Raw genomic sequence first — 20,359 nt, forward strand, 5'->3', positions numbered from 1 at the left:
GTGCTGGCAGCTTCGCTTTGTCCTGCAGGCGATGGGGTGCCTGGGCCTCACTCAGAAGATGTAAGCAGGACAGGTGTTTGGCTCAGTGATTCAGCTGCTGCGTGGGATGCCTGCTTCTGACCCGGCTTTCTGCTGATGCAGACCCTGGGGGCAGCAGGTGACGGCTCCAGTGGTCGGGTCCCCGCCACTCACATGGGAGACCCAGGTGGAGTCCCCAGCTCCTGGTTTCATCCTAGCCCAGCCCTGGCTGTTGCAGGCATTTGGAGACTAGATCAGCAGATGGAAGATTCTCTCTCCCTTTCAAATTGAAAAGTGATAAAAAGTTTTAAGTAAATGCAACGTTGATGAACGTGGTGATCTCAGCAGTTCATACGTGGTCCCACCAGGGAGTGTGGACGGGGAGGAAAACACGGGAGAACGGTAAGAGAGCCCGGGGACAGGGTCACAGAGGGGCTCAGGAGAGGGGGCGTCCTCTCCACATCCACTCGTTCCTGACTGTCAGCTCATTAAAAGCAGCTCCTGAAGCCTTCACATCTGGTGTCTTCCCTGACAAGGACAGAGCTTAGAGGTGACTCCTTTCTGTCTGCCGCCTGTCAGCCAGCAGCCTTGGCACCCTGACTCCTCCGGGGAGGTGCGCTCAGCCTGACGGCTTCATTTAGCCCTCAGTGGCCGGCGAGCTCGAGACAAGACTTGTGTCTATGGCGTCTTTGTCTGCGACTCCCTGCCAACCCCGTCTTTCAGTCCGGGAGCAGGGGTGCAAGCCGTGATGGGCATCCCGCCTCCAGGATGTGAATGTAATCGCTGCACATTGCCAAGTTCCATAAAGTATTTCTGGGCAGGCTGCAAAAAACCTGCATGTGGATTTCCACTGGATTTTCATGATTCCAAGAGGAGTGGTATTGATTTTACAGAGGATCAGATGCCACTTCCCACTGCACACGTGTGCTCTTCTTCAGCAGGGGTTGTTAGTGTTCCCCACACACAAAGAAAAAATAAACGCATGGTATAACTGTCAGTTTCATGATTTTAATATTGTAGCTCTGCAAAATGTCACCGAGAGAAAACAGGTGAAGGCCCTGTGCTGCTTTTTCCTGTTTAAGATTCCTTTATTTATTCAAAAGGCAGAGTTACAGAGAGAGGTCTTCCATCTGCTGATTGACTCCCAAATGGCTGCAATGGCCAGGGCTTGGCCAGAATGAAGCCAGGAGCTTCCTCCAGGTCTCCCATGTTGGTGCAGGGGCCCCAGCACTTGGGCCATCCTCTGCGGCTTTCTCAGGTGCATTCACAGAGAGCTGGATTGGAAGCGGAGCAGCTGGAACCACAGGCAGCGGTTTAACCCACGCTGCCACAGCACCGGCCCCTGCACTGCTTTTGGCAACTTGCTATAACTGTGTGTGTGTTCTTCTATTCACCCTCTCATTCACTTCACTTTGGGAGAGTCGGACGGAGATCTCTCCCGTCCTGTGGTTCACAGCCCTAAGGCCCACAGTGGCCCCAGCTGGAGCCAGATCTGGGAGGTGGAAACTCAGGCCAGGTCTCCCTGACCTGAGCCACCACCACTGACCCCATAGGCCCACATTAGCAGGAAGCTGGAGTCGGGGGCGAGAGCCGGCATTCAAACCCAAGCACTGTGCTATGAGACGCAGGCCTCTTACCCAGCATCTTAGCCGCTAGGCTAAGTGCCTGTGGCCCATGAACGTATGTTCATTTCAACATTAAAAGCAAAGGTTAAAATGGTGAATTTTAAGGTACATAATGTATGTTTTGCTACATTCTCTGAAAAAAACTTGATATAGATCATCAGAAATATGCATACTATAAATTCAAGCCAGATATGAAATTTTAAGTTGTGAAATATATTTTAAAAAGAAAAACAAAACAGGCAAAATTAATTCTACTAATATATTTTCTTTAACTCAGTGTACAAGGTACTTCCAAAAGTTCATGGAAAAATAGTTTGAAAAGTATGTTTCTTTTGGTACAGAAACTAATTTGAAATCCATACAGAGGCCGGCACTGTGGTGTAATGGATAAAGCCGCCACCTGCAGTGCCAGCATCCCATATGGGCGCCAGTTTGAGTCCTGGCTGCTCCACTTTCGATCCAGCTCTCTGCTGTGGCCTGGGAAAGCAGTGGAAGATGGCCCAAGTCCTTGGGGCCCTGCACCCGTGTGGGAGACCTGGAAGAAGCTCCTGGCTCCTGGCTTCAGATCGGTGGAGCTCTGACCATTGTGGCCAACTGGGGAGTGAACCAGTGGATACAAGACCTCTCTCTCCGCCTCTGCCTCTCTGTAACTCTGCCTCTCAAATAAATAAATAAATAAATATTTTAAAAAATAAAAAGAAAACAATCCATGCATAGTTTTCGCACAATACACATTTTACATATATTATAAAAAATCATGTTTTAACCAAAAAATGCTTTGCACTTCAAAAAGCCTGTCGTCCTTTTAATTGCACTTTCCTCACACATTTTGATATAGCTTTGTATTAAAATATTATTACTTCAACAAGTAATCAGTGTATGAAACATTAATAAAATAGTTGGCATTCAATTTTCTTACTAAATCTTTGAAACTGTCTCACTCTGCAATGGCTGCATTGACAAGGCTGGGTCAGGCCGAAGCCAGCAGCTTCATCTGGGTCTGCCACATATGTTGCAGGGTCCCAAGCCCTTGGGCCGTCCTCCACTGCCTTCCCCAGTGTGTTAGCGGGGAGCTGGATCAGAGGTGGGACAGCCGGGATTCAGATCGGCGCCCATGTGAGATAATGGCATTGCAGCCAACGGCTTAACCCACTGAGCCACACGCCTGCCCCCCCAAGCACAGCTTCTGGTTCTGCCTTTCAGTATCGAGTGTCATTTCCTTGGGACTGTGACCGTGACTCAGGTTCTGCTGTTTATCGGCTCCGGAAGTCATGAATCTCTTACGGTGACAAGATCTCCAGTAATGCTGTCCCCAGATCTGGAAGCCCACAAGACCAAGATCTGACAGAGTCACACAGAGCAGTGCGGGCGACCATGCTGTGTACCGCCTGACCAAGCAGGGCGCTGTCAGGCAGCCCCGCAGTACCAGGTAAAATACAGTCAGCCCTCAAGACTCCAAAAGCAAACTGTAAATGTCAGGAGCAGTGGGCGCGCTGACTCAGGGTTTGCGGCTTCTCCGCTGTGGGTGCTCAGCTTGTCTTCTCAACGGCATTTGTTTAAAGCACATTTTAAATCATAGCCAGTTTAAGTTGACCTTGGAAAAAAATGTGTCCGTGGAGGGCTGAAACAGCAGGAGGCAGCCGGATTGTCCCTGGGAGTGACCCGGAGCAGGTGATAAACGTTCCGTCAGAAACTCACCCTGATCCAGGCACACGTCCCAGGGCTCTGCCCGAGCGGTTGCATCACCCCGTAGCTATTCAGAGTGTGGCCAGGATTCAGGCCCTGCTGCGTGGCTTTGGTAACCTGAAGTAGTGCACTCAGGAGCTGATGTGCAACAGGGGCCTGGCGGCGCCCGCCCTGCAGAGTGGCTGTGTGCAGGGGCCTGGTGGGTAAGCAGGACTTCTTCCTGCAGAGGGGACTCGAGACTCGGCATGCGGACTGCTGCCAGCTGCCCATAACGTCAGTCTCCGTGGAGGCCCCAGTTCCTGAGATCCATTAAAACAGTTTCGTTTTCTTTACTCCCATGGACTGCGGGAATGCGCGAGAAAGAGGCCATCACATGGCAGGCTACTTTTTTTTTTTTTTTAACTGAACTCCAGACACGCAGGAAAACACAACAGGATGTCCCAGAAAGCTGAGGACGAGTGTCAGGCTTGGGACAACTGTGTAATTCCTCGTCCAGCTGGGACACTGGGAAGTGACAGAGGCCTCCATTAATAAGCTCACTGGGGCAGTAGGTGTGAATGGGCTGCATGGAGATGCTAATTAGACTTCACACTCTTGCATCTGGTTTCTCTCTTGCCTGTACAGGCAAGGCTGAGACACAGCAATTTATGAACAGTGGCAGGCGATTTGAGGAAGGGGGATGAACTTCTTCATCACTCTACCACCTGCCTCCACGTCAGGACCACCCAGTATCTAAAGGTCAGGAGTCGTGGGCGGAGTGCAGAGGGAGTGCCTGTGGCTAGAGGGGGCACCAGAAGGTTCCCCCGTGGCTGCTGCCAGTGAGCCTTCTTCCCTGCTAGTGCATTTCGTTGGTGACGGAACTTTCAGGGACCAGCTTGGCCCTGCAGGCATTCCCATTGGGTAAATGGGCAGGATGAAAGCTAGCAGCAGTAGCTCTTGTGTGTACACACTTTGATAAAGAAGGCTGCCGGGTTCTGGAAGGAGGAAGGGGTCCCATGCACTGAGTCACATTGGGAGGAACCCTATGTGATTGATGTTCCTAACTTTGGGTTTCGTAACACTGCTTGTTACTACCAAGACTGACAGAAGTTATAGGTAAACTCATGCATCCCTATTGCAGACTGCTGCTTTGAAAAATTAAGATAGGCCGGCACCGCAGCACACTTGGCTAATCCTCCACCTGCGACGCCAGTACTCCCGGTTCTAGTCCCGGTTGGGGCGCCGGATTCTGTCCCGGTGGCTCCTCTTCCAGTCCAGCTCTCTGCTGTGGCCCGGGAAGGCAGTGGAGGATGGCCCAAGTGCTTGGGCCCTGCACCCGAATGGGAGACCTGGAGGAAGCACCTGGCTCCTGTCTTCGGATTGGTGCAGCACGATGGGAATGAACCAATGGAGGAAGACCTTTCTCTCTGTCTCTCTCTCACTGTCTAACTCTGCTGTCAAAAAAAAGAAAAAGGAAAATTAGGATAGGTATTTAGCCTAGCAGTTAAGATGCCCATACCAGCCCATGTTAGAGTACCTGGCTTTGGTTCCAGGCTCTAGCTCCTGACTCCAGGTTCCTGCAGGTGCACCCCAGGGAGGGAGCAGGTGATGATCAAGTGAGTGGGTTTCTGCCACCCACATTGGGAGACCTGGATTGAATTCCTGGCTCCTAGCTTTGGCCCCAGCCAGGAGCCATTGTGGACACTTAGGGAATTCACTAGCAGATAGGAGCTTTGCCTTCTCTCTCTCCCTCGCTTTCTGTCTCTCTCTGCCAGTTAGCTACTAACTGATATCAAAGACATAGAGAACTGAATATTGATTACTAGAGCTTAGGAAAGGTGTGGGGGAGGGAGGGTTAGAGAAAGGCCAGTCAGTGGGTACAGGGTTGCCGTTGGATAGGAGGAATAACTTCTAATATTCTGTAGCAAAATAGGGTACTACCCACTGACCACAATTAATAGAATAGTTCAGAATAAATGATAGGGTTTTGAATGTTTTCAATACAACAGTGACTGGCTAAAAAAGATTATTTGTCAAATAAGACTACTTTTGGGGCCGGTGCTGTAGCGCAGTGGGTTAACGCCCTGGCCTGAAGCGCTGGCATCCCATATGGGCGCCAGTTCTAGTCCCAGCTGCTCTTCTTCCAACCCAGCTCTCTGCTGTGGCCTGGGAAAGCAGTAGAAGATGGCCCAAGTCCTTGGGCCCCTGCACCTGTGTGGGAGACCTGGAAGAAGCTCCTGGCTCCTGGCTTTGGATTGGCGCAGCTCCAGCCCTTGCAGCCATCTGGGGAGTGAACCATCAGACCAAAGACCTCTCTCTCTCTGCCTCTCCTCTCTCTGTGTAACTCTGACTTTCAAATAAATAAACAAATCTTTTTTTAAAAAAGACTACTTTTATCAAAATTTATACTTCCTCCTAATTTTTATTTCATTGGTTTTTAAATTTTATTTTAACCATCCATGTGAGGTAATTGTAGCCCTCTCTATGGGGTACAGTGTGACATTTCACTACAAGTATGATCTATAGTGATCAAGGTAATTGGCATTATCATCTGTCATCTCAGATGTATACCACTTCTCCATGTTGTATGGACCTCACAGAAACCAGAATCACGAACCAAACAAACTTCTTTTCTTTATAAAGTACCAAGCCTCTGGCATTTTGTTACAACAAACCAAACAATTAAGAACCTCACCCTCTGCAGTACAGGTGATTGGGAGCTGGCAGCTCAGCGTAGGGATCTGATGGCAGGCCACGAAGTAGAATCCCACCACCAGAGTATCATTCATCATCAGAGTATCAGCATCAGAGTATCATTCATCATCAGAGTATCGTTCATCATCAGAGTATCAGCATCAGAGATATGAGCCTCAGAGTATCATTCATCATCAGAGTATCGTTCACCATCAGAGTATCAGCATTGGAGTATCATTCATCATCAGAGATACCAGCATCAGAGTATCATTCATGATCAGAGTATCGTTCATCATCAGAGTATCAGCACTGGAGTATCATTCATCATCAGAGATATCAGCATCAGAGTATCATTCATGATCAGAGTATCGTTCATCATCAGAGTATCAGCACTGGAGTATCATTCATCATCAGAGATACCAGCATCAGAGTATCATTCATGATCAGAGTATCGTTCATCATCAGAGTATCAGCACTGGAGTATCATTCATCATCAGAGATATCAGCATCAGAGTATCATTCATGATCAATGTCAGCATCATCGGAGCATCATAGGAAACTGCAGCATCTTTAAAACCTGGTGTACCACAAGGCCCTCAAAGGCACACCATAAATACTGTGGAAGGGCCAGGGTTACTTGTCAACTTGGAGAAAACACTTTTACACTAAAATAAGCAAAAGCAGATTACAGAGCAGGATACCCCACCCCACGAGCCTTCCAAAGACCCATTGGGTGCATAGGCTTCAGAACATTTTTGGACCAAAACAAACCTGATCTTTTAATTCCATTTTCTTTGAACTTTCTGACATCTCAAAACTGCTCTAACATTTTCCTTTACAAAATTTTCTTTCATCTTTTAATTCACTTGAATAAACCTGAAAGACATTTTGTTAAGCCTTTGTAAACATCCTATCAGGATTTGTATTATCATTGTGTTAAACGTAAATTAAATTGTTAACACGGACATTTTTATATGATTCCATCTTTCCATGAACATGGTATGTCTCTCAGTGTATTAAAATTTGTTTTGTATTTCTAAGTTAGAAAAAAAAACTTTCTAACTTTCTCCCTAAAGAGCACATGTTTCATAACAAAGGTTATATCAAGGAGGATTTTTTCATTGTTGTGATTACTTAATCTTTTCTCAATCTCAGTGAGATCCGCTGAGAAGACATCCCTAATGTGTGAAATAGAAGTATGTGTCCATCAGAGCAAGTAGATAACTTCCAGAAATATAAATTCAAGGAGGAGCAGATGAAGTTTGCCTATAAATGGATAATAATGATAGCTTTCTTGTGTTATTGTGAGCATTAAGATAACAGACACTTAGAACAGTGCTTGGCGCACAGTATATGCTCATTAAGCTGTCACTGTTACTCCAGTCGGCATAAATGGTGTCATTTTGATGTCAGAAGTGAGGTTTGTCTGTGTCCCGTCAGGGTGGTTTTCCCAGCCTCCAAAAGAGAAGAGAGCAGTGCCAGTCCAGCTCTGTGCCCAGACCCCCATGTCTCTCCCGTGACCTCCCAGGGTCCGGGCACCTCGTTCTCATACTGGCTGGAAGCGTGAGGGGGCATTGCTGGCTTCTCTGTCTCCAGAGCAGAGACGGGAAGAGGGCAAGCTCAGCAGTGAGCCCTCAGGTGCACCCCAAAGGCCACGTCCAGCCCCAGGTGACAGTCTCAGGCATTGCTGGTGCCGCCCTCCACAGTGGGAGTTAATTAATATAGAATCATGGCTTTTACAGCCGGCGAGGGGGGCCCTTGCTTGAGATCAGAGACAGGTTAGGAGCCCACCCCACTCCTCACCTCCCACTGCCCTGGTTGACTGAACCCAGCTCCACTGACTCAGGCAGATGGAGACGGCACTTGGCTGCACAGCTGACCCCAGGTTGCTTGCGAAGGGTGGGCAGTGAAGGCCTGACTCACTGGCCTCAGGCACCCTCCTCCCCAGCAGGCTATTTGTGTAATGAGTCCTAGAACTCATTAAGTGTTTCTGGGCCATCCAGTCGTTGCATCTACTTGGAGTTGAGTAATCTGTGTGTTTTTCTAATAGACTCTATTGCCAGCACGTGAACTTCACAGCGTGCAAGTGCAGTCAGCGTTAATGACCGGTTTCTGCAGGTGACGGGGCTGGTGTGGCTGTGTCAGTCGGTTTGGGATTCTGGGGGGGTTGTAAACTGAAACTTAATTGCACGGGCTCGCTTCCACTGAGCAGACCCTCTCGCCTGCAGCTGCTCGTCCCTAGTGCTGCAGCAGCGATCCTGGCCGCCCGCCTGACTTGGGCCGACACATTTCACAGGCCCAAGTAAATGCGGCAGAATCGCTACACAACATCGGCTGCCTCGACTCCGAATCCCTGTCTCCTCCCTGTGCAAACTGAGTATTTCTCTTACATCTTCTGCAGCTGCTCGGGTCAGTCCCTTGCAGCCCTGAATTATGGCCTTAACCCCTCTGCTGGGCCAAGTTTAGGTCAGGTGGTTTTGCTTGACAGCAAACATCCTTAGAGCAGTGGATGGTTCCACAGCTGGTTTGTTGACAGTTCCACATTTCCCCTAGCAGCTCGCCCCCAGGCTCTCCACGACCACTTGTGGAGCTGGGTTTTAGACTCAGCAGACCTCAGGCCTTGTACCTGTTGAGTGTTCTGCTCCAGTTATCAAGTATTGATGGAGCACGGCCTGTGTGCCTGGGCCTGTCCTGAGCTGTGCTGTGAAGGTGGCCGAGTCCGGTCAGCTGGACCTCCTCCAATCACTCTGCGATACTCACGCAGGGGAGCAGGGGCAGGCTTCCTTGTGGACAGCGTAGGGGCTTGTGGGGGTCATGCGAGTGGTCCCATTCCTTGTCAAAAGTGTCCGAGAGAGAGAGAGCGAGCGAGCATGCACCAGCCTTCTATAGAGGGGTCCAGGGAATCTTCAACCACTGGCCCAATGTGTGGGGAGGCTTCTGCATGGTGGACATGGAGTGAGCCTTTCTCCACCTAGTCTGGTAACAGCCTGAGAGGGTCAGGACACAGGAGGGTGGGTGAGCCTCGAGGGAGGACCATGAGGGTCTGTCAAAGGGTTCTGGACAGATAGGACCTCTTCACACCCACCCTTAACAGCTTAGCTTTATCAAGACCTGAGTTGCATTCCATTTTTACTCAAAGTCCATAAAATTTTTACCCATGAACAAATGTTTAATTTTTATTTGACAGGTAGAGTTATAGACAGTGAGAGAGAGAGACAGAGACAAAGAAAGGTCTTCCTTCCGTTGGTTCACCTCCCAAATGGCCACTACAGCTGGCGCTGCACCGGCCTGAAGCCGGGAGCCAGGTGCCTTCTCCTGGTCTCCCATGGGGTGCAGGGCCCAAGCACCTGGGCCATCCTCCACTGCCTTCCCAGGCCACATCAGAGAGCTGGCCTGGAAGAGGAGCAACTGGGACCAGAACCCAGCACCCATTTGGAATGCCGGCACCGCAGGTAGAGGACCAACCAAGTGAGCCACGGCACCGGCCACCCATGAACAAATTTTTAAAAAATCCATCTCATGCCTCTGGACTGTAAAATTTAGTTTGTTTTGATTGCCAGTTTCCTAAAGTTCTGACTTACCCTAGTCCTTCACACTGTCGATTTTCCCTGGAGTTTTTTCTTACACGGCGCTGGTTGTAAGGTGGTCACCCCTGCACACACACAGCTCAGTGGCTTGGAGTATATGACTTCCCCTCCGGGGTTCCAGATGCGCTGTTAACTTGCCACGGAGGTGTCTGCTGGGAAGACAGCAGCGGGCAGTGCGCAGGGGAGCTCTGTGTCCCTTTTTAACCAGTGTGTAGAGAACCACACAGCACCTGCTGTGGGAAGGGGCTTGTTCCCTGGCCTGAGGAATGCGCACTGACGCCTTCACAGGGTCCACCAGAGGGGGCAGCTGGACCAACAAGGGAGGCAGGCGCTTCATAAAGTGGCTTTGCCAGATCCTGCAGGAACCATAGAAGCAGCTCACCAGTGGAGAGTGGCTGTGTAGGCCAGCAGTTAAGTCAGCCATCGGGGTTCCCGGGCTCCGGATTCCTGCTAACGCAGACCCTGGAGGAAGCCGTGATGGCTCAGGTCGCTGGACTCCTGCCACCCACACAGGGGCCTGGATTGAACATCCAGCCTCTGAGTCCAGCCCCAGGCATTTGAGCACTCGGGGAGTGGACCAGCAGATGAGAGTATTCTCTTTCTCTCAGCCCCTCAAATAAAGGTCGCGGGGTTTTTCTTTTTTTTTCTTTCTTTTTTTCCATTTATTTTAATTTTTAATTAGTTTTTAACAGATTCACTGTGATTTGTAGATACAATTCTAAAAACATATTTCCTTTCTCTCTGTCTCTCCCACTTTTTTTTATTTTTTGTTTTTGAGATAATATACTTTAAATTTACCTTACAATAAAAAGGCTTGAACTTCACTGAAAAAGAAGTTTAACAAAAAAAAAAGACCCTAGTTTAATGGAATATAGACAATGACCATAAACAAGTATTCAATGGAGAATTGGCCATTTTACCCACATATAATAAATTTTAAAGTAATTACAAGTCATTAAAATTATAATAACATAGCTTTCTTAACCACTGGCTTGACAAAAGTGTGAAACAGAGTTTCACAAAATTATATTTGCTGCAGTACTGGTACAGACATTTCTTTTTTCTTTTTTTTTTTTTTTAATTTTAGCTCCCACATATAAGGAAGAATATGCAGTATTTGTCATTCTGGGTTTGGCTTATTTCACTCGCATAATGTTCTCCAGTTGTGTCCATTTTGCTGCAAATGGTAGAATTTCATTATTTTTTCTCTTTTTTTTAGTGTTAAAGACTGAATATTTGTTATCAAAATTAAAACATGGAATTTCATTAATTTTATAGCTGAATAATATTCCATTGTGTGTTTATATATACGCCATATTTTCTTTATTCATCTGATGATGGACACCTTGGTTGGTTCCAAATTTTGGCTGTTGTGAACAGTGCTGCTATAAACATGGTGGTGCAGGTATTTCTTTGATACATTGTGTTCAAGTCTTTTGGCTTTGTACCCAGTAGTGGGATCTAGGTCATATGGCAAGACTGTAGTTTTTAAAGAAATCTCTACGCTGTTTTCCACAGTGGCTGCACTAATTTCCATTCCCACCAGCAGTGTATGAGGGCCCCCCTTTCCCCACATCCTCGCCATCATCTTTCACTCTGTGTTTGGGATTTTAGCCATTCTGACAGGGGAGAGGTGATATCTCGTGGTGATTATGATTTGTGTTTCCCTGATGGCTAGCAATCTTGATCTTTTCATTTATTTGATGGCCATTTGTATTTCTTCTTTTGAGAACTGTTGATGTCCTTTGCCATTTCTCGACTGGATTGGTTGTTTTTGTTGTTAAGTTTTTTACTGGAACAGAATAGAGAGCCCAGAAATTAATTCATGTGCATGCACTCAACTGATTCTTGGCAGAAATGCTCAGACCATACCGTGGAATAAGGATAATGTCTTCAACAAACGGTGTTGGCAAAACTGGATATACATATGTAGAAGAGTGAAGTTAGATTCGTACATCTCACCGTATACAAAAATCAGCTCAAGATGGATCACAGACCTAAATTTAAGACCTGAGACTGAAATTCCTGGAGAAAACATAGGGGAAACATTCCAAGACATTGGTGTAGACCCCCAAAGCACAGGCAACAAAAGCAAGACTAAATATGGGACTGTATCAAACTCAGAAGACTTGCATGGCTAAGGAAATGATCAGTAGCACCAGGAGACATCCAACAGAATGGGAAAGAAATGTTCAAATCACCTATCTATCCAACAAAGGATTAATATCCCAAATATATCAGCAACTCAAATGAAGCTTTTTTTACATAATAATTTTTTAAAGTATTACCCGTTTAGTAATTCCACTTGTAGAAACCTTTTTAACAAATGTAAGATCAGGTTGATAAAAGCTAAATATTTAAGAGTAGTAATCTCAGCGTGTAACTGGGAACAACAAACAAACAAAAAATAAAAACAAGGTAAACAGCTGGCAGTAAGGTGTCCAGGACTGACATGGTGACCCGTGGTCATCGGGAGCTCAGCTTCCTCTTGTCGGGTCGCCGTCACGGTGCTCAGGGTCTGCTGGCATTCCAGGCGGAAAAGCAGAGGTGGGGGAAGCCCTGGGGCACACCCTTTAAAGATCTTTCCTCTATGTTCCTCCCGTGATGTCAGCCACCACTGCACTGGCTGCCTCTGGCTGCAAGGGTGGTCGGGCAGTGTAGGTTTCTGATATACACATCGACACCCCCCCCCGCCCCCCCAGTAAGGAGAAAGGAGAAATGGACACCCAGCCAACCACAACTCTCTCCTGTGGTCATCTCAGACTGCAGTAACGTAGGCTCAGAGGTTTTGCAGGGACTGCCACCGTGCCACAGTGACACACAAAGAAATCAGCATGGGGTGGAGAATAGTAGAGGAGCAGCATTTTGGAAAAAAGCGCCGGCGAGCGATCCAGAGATACACGGTTCAAATCTTTCCTCATCGGGGGACTGGCTTTCCTGGGCCTCCATTCCTCACCAGCAAAGCCGGGAAGTGGGAGTCAGAGCGTGTGTGGGCCTTGATGCTGTTCTGGATCCAGCTGCCATCAGCAGCCCCTCTGGCCCACTCCCTCGACACCGCCTGGCGCCGCCTCCGTCCAAGCCAGCAGCATCTGTCACCTGCGTGCTCTCTGGGCCCTCCTCTGGGACACTCCTGTTCGCCCTGAGATAGAGGGATCTTCTGTAGCCCATCTGAGTCTCTCAGTCCTGTCTGTGTGCCCCCCCCCCATTTCCCTGAGATGACTGGCATCAGCGACCCTACCCTACCTCTCATTCCTTCTCTGTCCCCCCTACCCCCAGCCCTCCCGCATCCACACTCACAGCCCATTGTGGTCCTAGGATCGCCACAAGTCCAAAGCCGTGGTGCCACCATACGCTGTCACACGCACCCGCTGTCATAGGTGCCTGTCCCTGTCTCTGCACAGGGCTTCTCTTCCCCTCTCCCCAGCTCCACGTTTTGGGCCACTGAGCTTGGATTTCTCCGAGACCTCGCTCCTGGCCATCTCCCTGTGGCGGGCGCGTCTTCTGTTTCCTGTGGTCCTGCGCACCGCCCTCTTTGCTAAGCATTTTGCAGGTCGTAGTGGACTCAGCTTATTGCTTCTCTGTCCCCATTCGTGTGGGCAGGAATCGCATCATCTGTCTCCTTGGGCGCAGTGCGGTATGGGAGGTGCTCACCGCCTGCCCGCTGAATGGCGCAGGGCCCCTCCAGGGCTTCTAGGTCTTGCATTCCACAGAGCCCAGTTCACCTGTGCTTCAGGCAAAAGCCTCTCACTCGGAAGGAAGAGCCCTGTCTGTCTGCCCATGCTCACTGCACAGCATCTGCCCCCAGCTCCGTGCACCGCCCGCTACTGGCCTGGGGGTGGTAGGCAGGTAAACAAGGAAGGGAAGACCTCTGTCAGCTTTGCTGAGGGCTCCACGATTATTGGAGCAGCAAGGCAACTTGAAAAATCACCTGAGTGTCCAGGCCTCCCCTTTTACAGAAAAGGGTGCGTAGCCCAGAGGAAGTGGACAGCGTCAGCCAGCCAGGGGCAGAGCCAGGGCTGCAGCACAGGTGTCCCGGCTCCCACATCCAGGGCCCCTCCAGGGCACCGTCTTCTCTCCCAGTGTCCGAAGCAGATCACACAGGCCAAGCCGGGGCTATTGAGAGAGCGCGTGGCCGTCCCGAGAGGCGGCCTAGATGGATCCTGGAGACGCGGACAATGCCCGCAGTCACAGGGGCTGAGAGCTGGAAGGCGCCCAGCTGGCCCAGCCCCTGTCTGGCATGTGAACTCCCTCTGCGTCCTGGCTTTAGGACAGAACCTAACAGCTTCCCAGGCAGTCCACCCCGTCATAGGACAGCAGCTCTGCGGAAGGGTTCTCCCTACGCCTGCTCGTGGCCTCTTGCTGCGGGAGCCTTGCCAGTGTGGTGGTAAACTCGTCAGGCACTGGCGAACCGTGTGGTTGTGGTCCCTTCTGAAGAGGTTCCCTGGGGAGCCCTCCATGAGCGAAACAAGCTCCCGGGTAAACCGACCCGTCTCAGCATCTGCGTTTGATCTGGTGTAATTATGGGGACGTCACCCCCAAAATAATGAAATAGTGTCGCTCCCCCTCTTCGTGGAGGAACGACACAGGACCCTGCGCTGTTCTTTCGTCTGCTCGGCCCTCCCCGGGTTTGCTGCTGGTTCTTCCCGGGTTGGCTACTATCCCTTCCACCTCCGTGGAAGGGCAGTTCCCCCTGGCCACATTCCCCACTTCCGCAGGGGAGCGGCACACCGCTGGCCGGCTTTCTCGGGGGCTGCACGGGTTCCCTTAGATGTTCCCCATAGATGTTCCTGGTGCATGCCGTCTCTCTCCTCCTTTAAAGTCCTCCTCCGCCAATCCCAACTCGGCTGCCCACACGCCGAGTACGCTGCTCTCCAATCAGGAGCAAGTCCTACAGTTTATTGGTTGAACTGGAGGCAGCTGTGCGGAAGCTGTTTACTTCTCTCCCATCGCCATATTGTGGGAGAGCAGATGCATAGAATAAGTCTTAATTCCAGTAACTCAGTCTAGTCCGGTTTGCTCCCCACAAAATAGCAATTCTTAGTTGAAGCGGCTGTACCCGGCCCTCCCATGGCTTTGTCTAGCATCAGCGCCGCTGAGCTCTCTGTGTCCCTCAGGGGTGTCTCTGTGCAGGTGCAGCCCAAGACCGAGCAGACGGCATGGGAAGCAGAAGCCCCAGAACCCCACCATGTAGCACAGCCGCTGTCTCCCCTTGTCCAGGGCCTGCCTTTTAAAACAGAGCCGGCGCCGCAGGAGGGCAAGTGCCTGAGGATCTGGGTTAGAGCGTCAAGGAATGTCCCCTCGTGGACTGAAAGAGCATTGTCCCAAGTCGCCCAGAGAAGGTGGCCAACTGCTACTGAAATCCAGATGGATCTCCTGAGGCTCAGCCCTTTTTTTCCCCCGCAGTTCTTTGTGTTCATGAAGAAGAATCTCTCAGAAAACGCTTTAGAGGAAAACTCTGGCCGAGACCCTGTGTTCCCGAGAAAAGACCTGCTGTAACCCCAGCGTATGACTCCAGCATCCTTCTGAGACTAGTGGGGGGAAATACTGCCTCTAACAGACGCTTGATTAAAAAGGCCATTTACAAGAGAAAAGGCCAGGGGCAGCCTGCAGCATCCACGTCCCATATGGGCACCAGTTCATGTCCCGGCTGCTCCACTTCTGATCCAGCTCTCTGCTGTGGCCTGGGAAAGCAGTAGAAGATGGCCCAAGTGCTTGGGCCCCTGCACCCTCATGGGAGACCTGGATGGAGTCCAGACTCCTGGTTCCAGCCCTGGCTGTTGCAGCCGTTTGGGAAGTGAACCAGTAGATGGAAGATGGATCTCCCCCCGCCCCCTCCCAGAGCTCTTCCTTTCAAATAAATAAATAAATCTTTTTTTAAAAAAAGAGACAGGTCAGGGAGTAGGCTCTAACCCAGTGCTAAAGACACCTCTTGGGACACTGCCTCCCACATCAGAGTGCCTAATGCTCGGTACATGGTTCTAGCTTCTCGCTGCGGCTTCTGCCAGTGCAGACTCTGGAAGGCAGTGCTGGCAGCTTGTGCTTGGCTTCCAGCCACGCATGTGGGAGACCTGGATTGAGATCCCAGCTCCATGCTTTGGCCCAGCCCTGGCAAGCATTTGGGAAGAGAAACAGTGGATGGGAACTTGCTCAGTCTCTGTCTCTGTCTCTGCCTCTCGGATATATTATTGCCACAGAAGGTAAAGGGCAGGGAAGCCATGCACATGGGCGACTGTCGTCAATCTCCCAAGGAGCGGGTGGCCAAGTACCATTGACGTTGTCCCTAAGGCACTGCCTTCTCTGCCTTGGTGTGGACGAGGCATGTTTCTGCTCAGGCTGCATGCCTTTCATGATGGGAGAGACAGATCACAGGCCGCACATCCTGCTGCGTGAGGAGCTGCTGTGTCCACGTCTGGATGGCTCTGCCTCCACGGAGCCCAGAACCTACGGGGTGGTCTTACCCAGCTCAGGACAGCCCCAGGCCGTGGCACAGTGCTCCTTCAGAGAGGAGGTGTGGTGTGTGGCTCTCTCGTTTCCCAGTAAGGGCAGTGGGGGCGGATAGTGCAGGGATCCAGCGAAGGCCCCTGGTACAGCTTTGTCTCACAGCACAGTTTCCAGAAGGGAACACCCAGTGATGGCAGACTCTGTGCTTTCAGGGCCAGCACAGCACTGTGGGGCACAGCAGCTTAAGCCACCGCCTAGGACGCCGGCACCCCTTATGTGTACCGGTTCCTGTTCCAGCTGCTCTACTTCCTATCCACCTTCCTGCCAACACACGTGAGAAAGCAGCAAAAGGTGGCCCTTGGGCCCCTGCCACCCACGTGGAAGACCCAGATGGAGTTTTAGCCTCCTGGCTTTGGTGGCCTGGCCTGGCCTGGCCCTAGCCTTTGTAACCATTTGGGGAGTGAACCAGCAGATGGAAGATCGAGATCTCTCTCTCTCTCTCTCTCTCTCTCTCTTTCTCAACTATGCCTTTCAAATAAATAAATAAATCTTTTTAAAAAAGGAAATGCTCTTTCACAGCTGACCCAGTCCTACCGTTCTTGACCTGTGTCTTCTCTTTGCCTACAGGTCCACATTGGTCAACTGTATTCGACAGACAAGCTGGTCATTGAGAACCAAGAGAAGCCCAGGCCCTAGGAAGCCGACTCAGCCTCCAGCAGCAGCCGCGGACCAGTTTCAGCCTCCATTCTGTGTTTGGCACGGGGCTTCCAGCACCACCTGAACATAGCCTCTCGCCCTAGCTGCCCCGTGGGAGCGGGTAAACTGAGTCACGTCTCCATTGTGTTGCAGCCTCCATGAGAAAGGAGGGCTGTCCCTCGTCGGTGCAGGTGTTGGGACGAGGATCCGGAGCTCACGCACAATGACGCAGCGCGTTCCTCCGTCTCCCTCCTCCCCACCCCTGCCCTGTCGCTCATCAGCGTTGGTGTAGAGTTTGCTGACTTGGCTCCTTGCCCCTTGCCAATAAACAGGATCATCTTCCCAGCCTTTCACACCACAGAAACCCATGACAGTAAAGGTACTTTGTTATTTCCTGATGACAGCAGGGCCTGCAGGGGGCTGTGGGGAGGGCGACCCCCAGGGAGGGCTCAGCGCCAAGCCCGGGATCCTTTGTGAGGCTGAGAGTTGGGGGGCTGTGGGGAGTAGGGCAGGGCTGAAGGGATATGGGGTGCAGCAACAGAGCGGGCGGCGTGTGGACGCACACCCAGCAGCCTGGCCTCTCAGAGCATGGTGTGAAGAGCGGTCGCTCCCTGCACCTGTGTGTCGGGATGAGTCTGACAGCCCTCAGGGCGCCCCAGGCACCTGGCAGACAGACCTCTCTGGGCTTTGGAAGGCCCTCCAGGGTTTGCCAAGTGTAGCCAGTTGGGCACCTGTGCTGCTGCAGCCCATGTGTGACAGGCACTAAAGACAGCCTGTGGGCGCCTCTTTCCTTCTCAATGCAAGAAGAGTGTGGTAAGTGATGGACTTGACCTCTGGGGAGGGGGTTGTCTGGGCCCCCAGGCTATGCCAGAGTGATTTCTTGCTCCCCTTCATTCAGGATTCGTGCGCTGGGGTTTGGAGATCCAGGAGAGAATCCAGCACGGCTGGGCAGGGTCACCAGCTCAGCCTTGCCCCGACTCCCCCTCATTTCCCTTCTCACTGTCAGATGAGCCAGGCCTACCCCTGTCACCCTCACCTCCACGCTCAGAGCCGTCTGCCCTTCTCTTCCCTGAGTGCATCTTAGTACGGTGGTGCCTTTAGAAGCGGTGATGTGTATAGCCATCCTGATTGGCAAAACAAATGGAGGGCGTGTGTTCGGCTGGGTGGTAACCCCCCCATGCCCCATAGCAAGATACCTGTCAACACCTGGCTCTCGCTGCAGCTTCCGACTCAGGCTTTCTGCTAATGCAGACCCGGGAGGCAGCAGTGATGGGCACTGCCACCCATGTGGGAGACCTGGATTGAGTCCCAGTCCCAGTCCCAGCCATCACGGGCACTTGGAGAGTGAAACAGTGGAGGGAAGCGCGTCTCTCCTCCCCCTCTCTCCTGTCTATCTCTCTGCTAAAATTAAAATGTCAGGTTGCAAGCGGGATTCCAGCAGACCCTCCTCGCCCTTCCCCCCGTCAAGTTTCACATCCCAGCGGCAGTCAGCCAAGCAAGCGGACCTTGTTCTGTGGACATCTAAGCAGGCATTCACCAGCAGGTTGCTTTTGTGTTAATTCAACCACATGACTGACTTTGAACATGCCCTTAGTGCAGAGCAAATGTTTGTAACTCCGATAAAATTAGCTGCACTTGGGCCCTGCAGAGGGAGGCAAGTGACAATTCTAGGACTGAAAAGGCTGCAACAGGAGTCGTGATCCTGCCTCACACCGCAGGCACAGGTCTGGCCGGCAGAGCCTGGCGCCAGGTGTTGGCCAACTGCGAGGAGCCAGGCCGGCTTCTAGAGCTGAGGATCAGGTGGCCGGCCCAAGGGGGCAGTCCCTGGTGTTGCTGCCCCAGGGTCCCCCACCTGCTGATGGGATTGGCGGGAGCTGCGCCGTCTGTCTCAGGTGGCCCCACAAAGCTCCGGTGGAGGCACGTTAGAAGGCGGGCTTTGCACTGAAGGCCAGGATCCCTGTGCAGTGTCAGAAGCTGACAGCTGACAAGTACTGAAGTCCCCACTGAGAAGGAGACCTGACCCTGCTGTCAATCACCTGGAACAGGGGGGCTCTTGGGACTCTGATGCCCAGCCCTAGGAAGGAGAGAGAGGCTGGCCTCTGGCCAGTACATTACAAGGTCTGCATGTCCAGGGCTGCATCCTCAGGCGAGCACAGGAGAGGAGGAACTCCAGGAGATGTCCTTCCTGGGGGTGAACTTCAGGGCTGTGGTCTGCCCGCGCTCGTGTCTGCTGTAGCATTAGAAGGTTAACAGCACTGGATCCGGGTCAGCTTGCACGGGGGTCAAATCCAAGCTCAGTTGCTAGCTCGCTGACCACATTACGTAACCTGTCTTAGTCTCAGTCTCGTCCTCTATAAGTGAGGGGTAGTATGGTAACTGATATCTGTCTCACAGAGTTAGGCTAGAGTCTCTAAAGGGAGCCAAGAAATACTGCCCTTGTTCCAAACCCAGATTTTGTACCTTTTAGAAGTAAATATGAAGAGCAGTAGAAACAGAAGGTCATCTTGATAATTAGCATTGGCTATGGTGATAAAGCAACTACTTCTCTCTCTGCAACTCTGCCTTTCAAATAAATAAATCTTTAAAAAAAAAAAAAATGGGCAAAAGAAGACCCCATTGTGACAGTGAGCTAATCACTGCCTGAGACGCCAGCAACACACATGGGAGAACTTGTTACAGACCCAGCTGCTCCACTTCCGATCCAGCTCCCTGCTGTGGCCTCGGAAAGCAGAGGATGGCCCAAGTGCTAGAGCTCCTGCACCCATGTGGATGACCCGGAAGGAGTTCCAGGCTCCTGGCTTTGGCCCGACTCAGTCCCAGCCCCAGCTGCTGCAGCCATGTGGGGAGTGAACCAACAGGTGGATTTCTCTCTCTCTCTCTCTCTCTCTCTCTTTCCCTCTTTCCCTCTCTCTCCTGTTCAAATAAATGTATACAGATTTTTTTTTAAAATATGGCAGATATTTTTGAAGAAGCTGTTTTATGGCAATGCAATGGTTACAGCAAGTTCATAGGAGAGAAAATAATATTATCTTGGTGCAAAAATTTCAGAAATCACACATAGTTTTCCTAATGCGCATTTTCCATGAACTTTCTGAACAGCCATCATGTAAATCAGGTTAGCACATGTATATTGTACAGTTTACGGCATAGCAGTTTGCATAATGTGCAAGCCCACCATGTGAACAAAAAAGAACATGGCATATTAAGAACTGGTTGGGGCAGGTGCTGTGGCTCAGTGGGTTAACGCCCTGGCCTGAGTGCCCCCATCCCATATGGGTGCCGGTTTTAGTCCCGACTGCTCCTCTTCCGATCCAGCTCTCTGCTATGGCCTGGGAGAGCAGTGGAAGATGGCCCACGTGCTTGGGCCCCTGCACCCGCATGGGAGACCCGGAAGAAGCTCCTGGCTCCTGGCTTCGGGTCAGCGCAGCTCTAGCCGTTGCAGCCATCCGGGGAGTGAACCAACGGAAGGAAGACCTCTCTCTCTCTCTCTTTCTCTCTCTGCCTCTCCTCTCTCTGTTTAACTCTGACTTTCAAATAAATAAATAAATCTTAAAAAAAAAGAACTGTTTGGTTAACACTTAACACTCTAGGGGCTACTGCCGTTTGTTCCCCAAACTGGAAGCTTCATTTGTG

The 20,359-nt window shown here is 51.0% G+C and overlaps 1 protein-coding gene across 2 annotated transcripts in view; it reads left to right on the plus strand.

Moving 5' to 3' along the window:
• The window catches only part of LYRM4 (LYR motif containing 4), a 141,270-nt gene extending 124,180 nt beyond the window's left edge, over window positions 1-17,090 (plus strand). For both annotated transcript variants that reach the window (XR_011388830.1, XM_002720960.5), the window contains one exon: window positions 16,658-17,090. Coding sequence is in view for 1 of the 2 variants with exons in the window: in XM_002720960.5 (XP_002721006.1) it covers window positions 16,658-16,726 (69 nt within the window). In the remaining variant the exon portion in view is untranslated. The remainder of the gene's footprint in view (window positions 1-16,657) is intronic.
• The last annotated feature ends 3,269 nt before the right edge of the window (window positions 17,091-20,359 follow it).

This window comes from Oryctolagus cuniculus, chromosome 5, assembly GCF_964237555.1.
Source record: "Oryctolagus cuniculus chromosome 5, mOryCun1.1, whole genome shotgun sequence".
Taxonomy (NCBI): Eukaryota; Metazoa; Chordata; class Mammalia; order Lagomorpha; family Leporidae; genus Oryctolagus; species Oryctolagus cuniculus.